Source organism: Vicia villosa, unplaced genomic scaffold (assembly GCF_029867415.1).
Source record: "Vicia villosa cultivar HV-30 ecotype Madison, WI unplaced genomic scaffold, Vvil1.0 ctg.000074F_1_1, whole genome shotgun sequence".
In the NCBI taxonomy this organism is placed as follows: Eukaryota; Viridiplantae; Streptophyta; class Magnoliopsida; order Fabales; family Fabaceae; genus Vicia; species Vicia villosa.
Window position 1 is genome coordinate 1 of NW_026704998.1, and position 11071 is coordinate 11071.

General features: G+C 30.8%; 1 protein-coding gene across 1 annotated transcript; it reads left to right on the top strand.

Annotated features, from left to right (window-relative positions):
• Positions 1-3572: 3572 nt before the first annotated feature.
• LOC131623591 (thiosulfate sulfurtransferase 18-like) lies at positions 3573-5608 on the top strand. Its single transcript, XM_058894590.1, has 5 exons — positions 3573-3780; positions 3956-4035; positions 4991-5061; positions 5144-5197; positions 5286-5608. The coding sequence occupies exons 1-5, from the start codon at positions 3647-3649 to the stop codon at positions 5388-5390; spliced, it is 444 nt and encodes a 147-aa protein (XP_058750573.1). The 5' UTR covers positions 3573-3646; the 3' UTR covers positions 5391-5608.
• Positions 5609-11071: the final 5463 nt, after the last annotated feature.

Sequence of the window (11071 nt, forward strand, 5' to 3'; positions counted from 1 at the left end):
TACTAAATCATGTTTTTGACACCAAAATCACAAAATTCGACAGGTGAGTTTTTGACAGAGGCAATTGGAGGACTGAAGTTGTTTTCAACAGCAGTAGCGGTTTTGCAGTAGTTCAAGAACGAAGACGTGTAGAAGCAAAACAGAGGACAAAGCTCGCGTAATAGTGGACGTGTCGAATTCTGAGGGTTAACCGTTGTTGACGGTTATTGATGTACATGGTATAAAAGTAGATTTGATCTCTGGGGCAAGGGTTCACATTTTTCATTGCTATTCTCTATAAAATTTACACATCCAAGTTACGTAGATAAAAAAATTGTGAGAAATGTAGGAACTTTCGTCCCACTTTTAATTCAATCAGTTTTATACAATTGCTTTACTGTTTCCCTTTGTTTATTTTTGTACATTTACACACTTATGCATTTACGTTTTAGAGTCTTTTACATTGAAAACCTTTAAGCACAAATATACTTTCTCAAACATTTTCCACAAAATGTCCTTATGGTTTTTTCGAGTTTAATCCTTTGAGTGAATTAAAACTTATGATTTGTTTACTAAAAATACCATTAAAATCAAGTTAAAGACACCAATATTTTTTACCCACTTCAATCCAAATGTATCCATGTTAGGAGAGGAGCTCTTAGATCCACCATGTGATAGATCGATTACAAGAGTTACAAACAAGTTACAAGAAATTTGTTTTTCATGTTTTCTAATAACAATTCCTAATTTCTACCACTTACTCTTTTCACAGAACCTAGAAGAAGATCCAAATAGAATTCAAGAAATAAATCTTAGATCTTTCCTCTAATAAATCTCACTACCTAAGGTATTTTCAATATATTTCTGATCTAAATAATCTTTCCTCAAAAGCACTCAACATCCAGCCTTGATTTCTTAAAGTTCCCTATTTCAGTGTCACGAGATTTTCCATAAAGAATAATACCAAAGCTTGTATTTGGTTCAAAGTTTGAGGCCACGACTCGCAAATGAGGTCATGGTAAAATCACATAAAATGTTTTTCAATCTGTCTTATGAATGAGGTAGATTAAAAATATATGTCTTCACCTTTTTCGATGATGAGATTTTAAAGCATGCACAAATATCTCCACATATCCTTTAAATAGATGTTGATGTCAATTTAATCATCAATCACATTGTTGCTGTCTCTAATCTAGAAATCCTCTTCAACAAAAACTATCAAGTCCAAGCAATGCTTAAACTTTGGTCTAGGTAATGACTTGGTAAACACATCCTCTAAGTTGTCTTCTAATGCAACTTTCTCTACCATATTCTCCTCTGATTCAAGCATTCGTTTAACAAAGTGCAAACAAATGTCAATATATTTTCTCCTTAATATGTAAATAATTCCAAAATATAATTCGATTTTCCTTTCAACTAAAAGTTGTCCCGAACAATGTAAACACATAATTCGATAAGGATTTCATGGTATCCACATTTTCAACATAGTTTACATTTGTATATATATCCAAAGTGTCTCCATCTTGACGTCTTTAGGGAATTTGAAACCACCTCTTAAGGATCCATTAAATCATATAAAAATTCATTTCGAAGCTTATAAATGCACATGATCCAAATTGTCCATAAGTTGAATCATTATTCTAATCGGATTATGCTAAATCTGACCTAAAAGAAACCATGTCATACATGATGCTTCCAAATCACTGGAATAGAAAATACTCTCAATCTTATTCTTCTCATCCTCAGATTGAGGACATTGCATAATCGAAATCTTTAAGTGATGACCCAAAGGAGGGCTCATGGTATTAACATCACTCATCCTAAGCAGTTCTACCAATTTCTTCAAGTATCTATTAAGATAATAATAATTACCTTTCTCTCAATTTCTCAAATATCCATCTCAACCCTAAAAAGGTCACATCAAAGTATGTTGATCCAATTTGATACAAATTTATCTAATATGGAGGAGGGAGTAGTTATCTAATATGTTATGTAAAAGATTGATTAAAAGCGTTGCAAATGTGTTACAAGAGATTAGCTTCTCATGTTCTCCAAGAACAACCCCTTATTTCGAATGTTTACTCTTTTCACATGATTCACGAGAAGATCCTAAAAGAAATAAAAAGAAAAAGTTTAGATTATTCCTTCAATAAATCTCACTATCTAAGAGGTTTGTAATGTGTTTCACATGCAAAGAATATATCCTCAAAAAATATCAACCCTTAATCTTGAATCATAAAAGTTCCTCTTTTCTTTTATCCAAAGTATGACCATGTGCCTCATGTATTAGTGTAACATCTCTCTAGGTGTCTCGTGCATGAGCTCATCTGCATCACATATGAGATAGTAAAAACCTATAAATAAATAAAAAGAAAGTAAATTCTATCTACCCTACTCAAAAGTTGGTAAAATTACTTCAATGTAAAATGCTTTACAAACAACAAATAATTATACTATTTAATAAATAATTAAATATATTAGAATTAAATAATATCATGTGATTGCTTGAAAATACACTACCCAACTTTTTGTGATGGTTTGAGAAGTTGTCCACATAAAAAACCTTCTGCCAACCAAAATATTTTTCTTCATCTTTTAAATTAAAAAAAAAATGAAAGGCATACACGACCTAATCTTTAACTCATAGAAAGAGATACGACTTGGCGATATAGAAAAAATGGGATGATGTGACAAAGAAGGTACTCCTAATGTCATCTCGGAAATAATCACATTTACTTATAAGGATTATGAAGGCCAAACGCGCCTCCACAATGTTGCACATTAGAAAACGTACTTGAATTTGAGATTCATCTCCTCCTATCTTGATTAACAGATAGAGTTGCATCTATCTCCCTATTAACTTGATTGCAACGGTTTGATGAAGAAAAATAACAATAATCAAAAGTGTGCATAGCTCAAATACTAAATAAACATAGGATCACCTCAAGTATGATCATTCACTTGATATTTACTACGCTATCTTACTTTGACATTTTAATGTCTTTACAAATTTACCCTTTGTATTTCATACAACAACAAAAAATTTAAGTCTTTTCTGACTTTTATATGTACAAATACAATCTACTCATTCTGATTTATGAAAGTGTTTCATTTTCATTTTTTTTCTGTTTTAAAGTAAATGTCTCTTTACCATACTAATACAATATAATATTACTTTTTTTTCACTTTTATATTCATATTTATTAACTATCATTCAATTTAACTATTTCACTAACTATAGTTAATAAAACCATTTTAATAAATAATACTAATCAATCATATCATTAAAATAGTTTTTTAAGAGCATCGTGTAGGTTAAATAAGAGACGAGACATAGAATAATATTTATTAAATGTCATTATAATTACAACCAAACTTCTAGAAGGAAAATCGTAATCAACAAACAATGGTATCTTTTGTCATACCATTCATTTATTCACTCTGTATTTTATATTCTAATTTCTAATATTAAATCATTTTAGAGTCTTAAAACCAGGTAACATAGACCCTAGATTTCAAACAAAACCAGTTGCTTTCGTGCGTGCGTATTTTGTAATTGCTTCAAAAGAATACGAAGGGTTTAATTTAACCAAAATCATATAAATTTCCATATTTGCATCTAGGCTTCGCTATAGCTTATGCAAGTTAATTACAACACTATACAATTATGTCTTATTGTTTGCCGTTGTTTCTTCTTCTTCTTCTGTTTGTGTTGTGTAGCTCAGGAGCAGAGGTTGTGACTATTGATGTACATGCCGCCAAGAATCTCATCCAGACATATCACAATTATCTTGATGTTAGGTAGAATTCAAAAAAAAATATATCTTCATGTTAGGTAACCTAGCTATATATATATATATATATATATATATATATATATATATATATATATATATATATATATATATATATATATATATATACCATTAAAAATATGCAGCTCAAATTTTAATCTAAATTATTTGGTAACTTATAGGACGGTGGAAGAATTTTTGAAAGGGCATGTGGATGCAGCTAATATCTTTAATGTTCCATATATATTGGATACACCAAAGGGTAACAAACTTTTCACTCTCTTATCATTGATATAAAATTATTATAGAGTCTTGTCAAAAAAAAAAAAAATTATTATAGAGTAATATGTTTTTAGTCCAACAATATGTTTAAAAAATAGGTTAAATATGGTTTTGATATTATAAATTTTTAAATTTTATTTTCGGTTTCTATTAAAATGATATTCAGTCCGTTTTTTTCTAAGTGTTAGAAGAAAAAAAATTGTTTTTATTTAAGTATCGTTTTTATAGTTTAATGTTATAATTTATCAATTATACCCTTACTTTCTCAATAACTCCACTTTACATTTTTAATAAAATTAATTATTTTCTCTATTAGTCATTGAAAAAAAAAATGTATGATTGAATTTATTGGAAAAGAGAAAATAAATGAGGCTATAATAGGAATAATAACTCTAACAACCCACTATCTTAGTTGAAGAGTTATTTGCTAAAACGACACTTAAAAAGAAACGGATGAAGTATATGATTTAGTCCCTGCAAAATTATTATGCATATAGTTTTTGTCACTGCTATTGAATTAATGTGTATTTTTGCAGACATGTTTAAAACGTTATAAAAAGGGTTTGAAAAAAAAAAACCCAAAATCAAAATTTGATTTATACGTCAAAATTTTTATTACGTTTATTTTTTTTTAAATTTAAAAAATATATATTTAATGTTTCTAATTTTAAAAAATTTTAAATTTTGATAAATAAATATTTTACAGGATCCTAAACACGTATGAAAAAATTATTAAAGTTAAAGGGTAAAAAAATAATTTTCAAAAATTTTAAAAATAGCAGGAACAAAAATCACATACATAAAAATTTTATAGAGATCAAAATATATTATTTTTTTAATAAAGACTAAAAGTAAAATTTAAAATATTTATGAGAACTAAAAATATATTTAATTTTAAAAAACTTTAAGATGTACATTGTGTTTTTGGAGACTAGGTAAGGTGAAGAACCCTAATTTTCTAAAGGATGTTTCATTTGTATTCAACAAAGAAGATCATATCATTGTGGTGAGTGGAAAATATCTTTTTTTTTGGGCATTTACATTTTCCAATTATTTCACTTACAAATAAAAAAAAAATACAATTTTAGGGGTGCCAAATTGGGGAGAGATCTCAATCTGCAACTTCTGATCTACTAGCTGAAGTAAGTTAATTAATTCTAATGTAGTTAATTAATTGTACTTATTTTTCAATTAAAATAAACTAACATGGATTGGTTTGATGATCAATAGGGTTTTAAGAATGTGAAGGACATGAGAGGAGGATATGTGGAATGGGTTAGAAACAAGCTTCCAGTGATACATAAGTGGCGAAAGAACAACTATAATAAGATCTAGAGAGGTGGCTTGAGTATGAAAAACACCTATCAATATAGAAATGTTTATCTCAATATTTGTTTACATAAATAATATGGGTAAATTTAAGGAGTTTAGTAAAGACACTTTTATAGTTTACCTTTTTTCTTATTTGTATTTTATAACTCAAATCATTGACTCTCTTAACATAACATTGAGTCATTGAGTAATATAGAATAAATTTAAAATATTATTCTATAGATGATAATTCTATAGTAAAAATTCAAAATTATGAAGAAAATATAAAATATTATAGTTGTTATTCTTTTGAAGAAAAAAATATTTCAATTAATTAAAAGTTAAAATGTTATAATTGTCATGCCGGCTAATTGTTTAGTTACATTGTACAACAAACCATGTAATTTTTTTATTAAACTTAAAAGTCATGTTGATACTACTCCCCATTTTTTTTTAAATATTGTTTTAGAAGAATTTTTTTGTTTTATTAAAGTTTCGTTTTATAGTTAAATATTATAACTTGTCAATTATATCTTTACTTTCTCAATAACTCCATTTACATTTTTCATAAAATTAATTATTTTTTAATTAGTTATTGAAAAAATAGAGAAAATATTATTGAGTTTACTGGGAAAGAGGAAATAAATGAGGGTACAATAGAAAAAATAGGGATGTGTTAATGTGCATAAGGTATATATATCCTTATGCACGGTGCATAAATACTTAAATATTGTTTATATTACTCAAAGTATTATATTTATTACTCAAAATAATATACATATTACTCAAAATAGTATAAATATTACTCAGAACAATGAATATATTATTCAAAATAGTTAAAATTCGATATTATTCAGAATGGTGTAAATATTACTCAGAATATTGTACTCATTACTCACAATTAATAATTACTCATAATTAATAGATGTGTACAAATAATGCATATATTATTCATGGATTATCATATTATTACTCGTTTCTAACAAAAATATTACTCGAAACAATTTAAATATTACTCGTACGAGACTTATGCACCGTGCATAAGGATATACCTTATGCACATCAACCTGGCCCAAAAAAATAAGTCTAACAATCCACTATCTTGGTTGAAGAGCTTTATGCTAAAACGACACTTAAAAAGAAACAGAATGAATAATTGGTAGAGCCGACCTTTAGCAACTACCGTATGTGTTACAACATTGAATCTCAAATTTTGGAGGATGCATTTCTTTTTAAGAAAATTTTTTAGGTAGTATATACATATATAAGAAATTCTTACGATCAATTATAAAATTTTAATTAATTAAAATATAAATACAAATTTTTTTCTCTTTTTCATAATCACAACTACCTCATAAATTCAAATAAAAATGAATATGGATTGTTCCTAAGAATATAAATTTATAGTTGTTTTCATGCAAGAATTTCTCTCTTTTTAATTACTAAAGCAATATATTTTATATTTATTTTTAAAAATAGATGTAAAATTATAAGTTTTTAAAATTTATTTTACATATGTTTTTTAAAAAGAACAAATAGTAAAAACCACATCTAAAGAACTGTACCTAAACTTTGTTCTTTTAAAAACAGGTGTAAAATTATATTTTGTTTTCACATAAATACAATTTTATACTGATTTTTTTAAAATTTTTGTATAAATTTATATTTTTAAGCATATTTTTTAAAATTAAAACATAGACTCTGAATTGAATGGTTTGACCTTAGTAATTGAGTCATTATTGAAACTCATAAAGTAACTGAGTCATTAGCGCAACTCATAAACTGTAGACTTCGTATCCATGTTTTTTTTCTTCCGGAAAGAGCAAAGAAGCTAATAGCTTTATGAAAGCAATGCATAAAAAATGCCTTGAAAAAAAGTTTTACATCATTCAAAGTATAAACACACTGCTAAAACAACATATTGGTGCACACCCAGGCGCTGACTAAAACACTCATGCCAAATACTCTCTCCGTTTTTTATTATAAGTCGTTTTGGAAAAAAAATTTGTATTTTAATATAAGTCGTTTTACAATTCCAATGAATAATTAATGCTATTTTTCCTATTATATCCTTAAATATTTATTATTCTCTCTCCTTTCAATTATATAAATTTATCTTCCACATGTCATTAATGAAGGATAATTTTGTAAAAACCTTCATAATGTCTCATTTTCATACAACAATTATTATTTTTCTTAATCTGTGTGAAAAGTCTAAAACGACTTATAATAAAAAACGGAGGGAGTACAATTCAACATAAAAAAAAAAACTAGCCTCTATTACAATGACAAAGGCAGACTAATCAACTGAAAAAATAGGTAGATATCCTAATACATAATATGTATTGGTTAAAAATTACAAGTGTACGTGTTCCCCCTACAAAGGCAGGAAGACCCGTAGGCTTTTGTAAGTATATTACGTTGTATGGTGGTTAGGGCTTGTCCATGGCAGTGAGAAGCCCTATACAGATGTTTTACAATGGTTTTAGGAGCCCTCCTACTCACGTGAGGTTATAGGCTCTGAAGATGACCTGAGGCAAGTCCTTTGACTAACGTCTTTACACATCATCAACACCCCAGGCGAGTCTCCAAGTTATCATCTGGGCGATATGATTTTCAGGAGAGGGTGCCATAGTTTAAAACTTTCACAAATATAACACTACATAGTCCTTCAAGCATGAGGGTTTTGCTAAGGACGAAGTATTTTTAAGCTTTTCTTTCATTCGAAGTGCGCCCCTCACCTTACTAGTGAGTCTCTTAGTTAAAGGCAATTATATTTAAAGGGAGTGTCCCTCAGCTAAAGGTGATTATATTTGAAGGGAAGGTCTATATGATAAATTGATAATACATCCTATTTATTTTAGGTTAGGATTTGAGATGTCAAAATGTCAATCACTATTGAAATCTTGAGTGCTTTAGAGGGAAAAAGAGCATGGGTGGCATTTAATACATCTCAAGATGGAGTTTCTAAGGAAAACCAATTTGTTTCTCTTCTTACATGCGTCTTCCAAGTGTAGAGACTTTCCCACTTCTAGTGGCATTTACCCCATTGGGTGAATGTATGGCTTGTGCCATTGAGTTCCCCTTATATTATTTCATAAACGTTTTTTTTTCTTCCTTTTTTCTTATTTCCCTTTCTCCATAAACGTTCATGGGTAAAAACATCTTTTCTTATACTCCTTCGCTTTCATCGCTCATGGGAAAGAAAACCAAGCATGTTCATGTTCGTGAGAGAGACGTGATTATGGAACCTTGCTCAAAGGAGGAGGAGGAGAATATGTTGGCAAGCGATCCGCTCCCTTTTTTACGTCCACCTTCCTATTATTCATAAGATGAGGGTTTTAGTTCCCTTCACTTCTTTTGAAACATAGTTTGTAGCAGTCTAGGCGTACCTTCTGCTATCAAATTATTTCTTTATTTCTTCAGGACATAAATCTTTCCTACCAATGGGTTGTGCCCTTTTCCTGGTGGTTGCATGCTAAAACCCTTTGCAAACCCTTACGAGGACTTGAAATACAAACTCATGCAGATTATAAGGCGAGATAGTGCTTCTCTAGTTATTGCGGGGGCGGGGGGCCAACCCTTTTCCCTCTACCATGTTCGCCAGACCCACTGATTACTGAAAGGGTGGACCCGAGCGTCCCGTCTCCCCTTGATCACGAGGTGATTCATATTTTAAGGTGTTTCCGCTCTACGTAGTTTAACACCCTCGTTAACTGGCATCATGAAGATGGTGATGAAGTGGAAGCATATGTAGGTCTGAAAGAACGCTTTCTGACCTAATTTTATTTGTTAATATTTTATAACGATATTTTTTACTTGTAGGGGAGATGGCAGGGATCCATCTCGACGAGAGGAGGGAGTGCTTGGTAAAGTTGTAGATGGCTCAACAACGGGCGAAGCTTCCTCCTTTTCTTCCCCAAGACATGGCTGACGCTAGGGAGGCAATGCAATGTGAGTCTTCGTGAGCTGCTAAGGCTATCCCTTCCAAGGTTCATCGGATGGAGGAGGATCCTTATTCTTCCCCAAGACATGGCTAACGTCAGGGAGGCGATGCAATGTGAGTCTTCGCGAGCTACTGAGGCTCTCCCTTCCAAGGTTCATCGGATGGAAGAGGATCCTTATGGGTCGTCAGGAAGCCGTGAGGCGGGATTAGACAAAGAAAGGGCAGAAGGAGAAACTTTCCCTCCTGAGCCCTCTTTGTTGAATAACCAAGCTTTTAATGTGGTCGAGTTTTCCGATCGTTACTTCTCCCTCCCTGAGAACTTTCCCGCTGACTATCAGTCACTCCTTGATATGTTCCCTGCCCAGTTATCCACTTTGATGAAATCTCAGCTTATCAGGTACCTCTTAGTTGAGAAAACATAGAGGGAGAAATATTAGTGTACTCTCGAAGGGTTATAGTCCAGGATGCTTCATGTGAATAAGCGTAATCGCGAATGTGGGATGGAAATAAAACTACTAATGGGGAGACAAGATGCTTTGAAGGTGCTTACCCAATAGGCAGTCAACCAGGCTCTCACTCAGTTCGAAGAGGTGGAGCATTTAAGGAAATCACTCTAGAGGACGCGTATAATCTAGGTATCCTTGAGGAGAAGGAGTCGCTAATCGAGGATGAAGTCGTGGCTGTAAGTTTAAGAGTGCGCTTAAGAGGGGGTGAATAAGGACTTAGAAAAATTTATCTGGTTTTAGAATACTTGTTCTTATTTTTCTGGTTTGGTGTAAGAGTTTTGAGACGTGTTACTTTCTTTTCTGGTTATGATTTGTGAAAGCGGTAAATGTAGAAAAGTAAACAACACAAGGATATATCCTGGTTCCCCTCACAATCCGAGAGTACTCCAGTCCACTTACGCAGTAAGAGATTTTACTATTGTTGGTAACTTGTACAAGACAAACCAAAACACCAAGAACAATCCTCTTGGATTTTTACTAAGTACACTAAGAGAACAATCCTCCCTTAATGACTTACTTGTTTCCAACAATCCTGGACAACAATATTTCAACCACCAAGAACAATCCTCTTGGATTTACTAACTTGATTATGAGAACAATCCTTTCACTAATCAAAAACCCTTGCTTCCAACAATCCTGGATAGCAAGTCAATAATTACCAAAATCAGGAAATATATTTGAGTAGTAAAGTTGATGAACATATATAAATCACTGGGATTGGTCTTCTCTTTCAAGCAAGACAATTTACAATGATATAATAGTGCTCAAGTGTTTATGAGAATGATATGAATTTTCTGGAATGTTATGAACATACATGCAGAAAGTTCTTTATGAAATATTAAGAACAAAAACACTTGTTTGAAAATGAATGAGAATAATATGATATTAAATTGTCATGGTAGAGGTGATTAAAAAAGTTTTGAAAGGCTTATATACATGTTATAAACCCCTATGAATGAGTGTGTATGAAAGGAAATGATTCATGAAGGTTACCCATTCAAAACAGACCCATTGAATGGTGAAAATCTGCACCTTTTCGTGTGGTAATCGATTACTGATAAGTGGTAATCCATTACCACCAGTCAACAGCTCTATTTTTGAAATTTGAATACAGGGTAATCGATTACCAGTTTTGGTAATCTGTTACTGGTAATCTGTTACCAATTTCCAGTAATCTGTTACTGACAGGATATTTAACACATGCATTTTTCTAAATGAATGAGATTTTTAATTTGTAATGCAACTAATTTGGA

What these genes read in the sequence shown, in the direction of transcription:
- LOC131623591 (XM_058894590.1), top strand. Translation starts at nt 3,647, where the DNA reads ATGTCTTATTGTTTGCCGTTGTTTCTTCTTCTTCTTCTGTTTGTGTTG. An exon ending in AAGAAGATCATATCATTGTG is followed by an intron (nt 5,062 to 5,143) that starts GTGAGTGGAAAA and finishes ATACAATTTTAG; the next exon opens with GGGTGCCAAATTGGGGAGAG. An exon ending in CTTCTGATCTACTAGCTGAA is followed by an intron (nt 5,198 to 5,285) that starts GTAAGTTAATTA and finishes GATGATCAATAG; the next exon opens with GGTTTTAAGAATGTGAAGGA.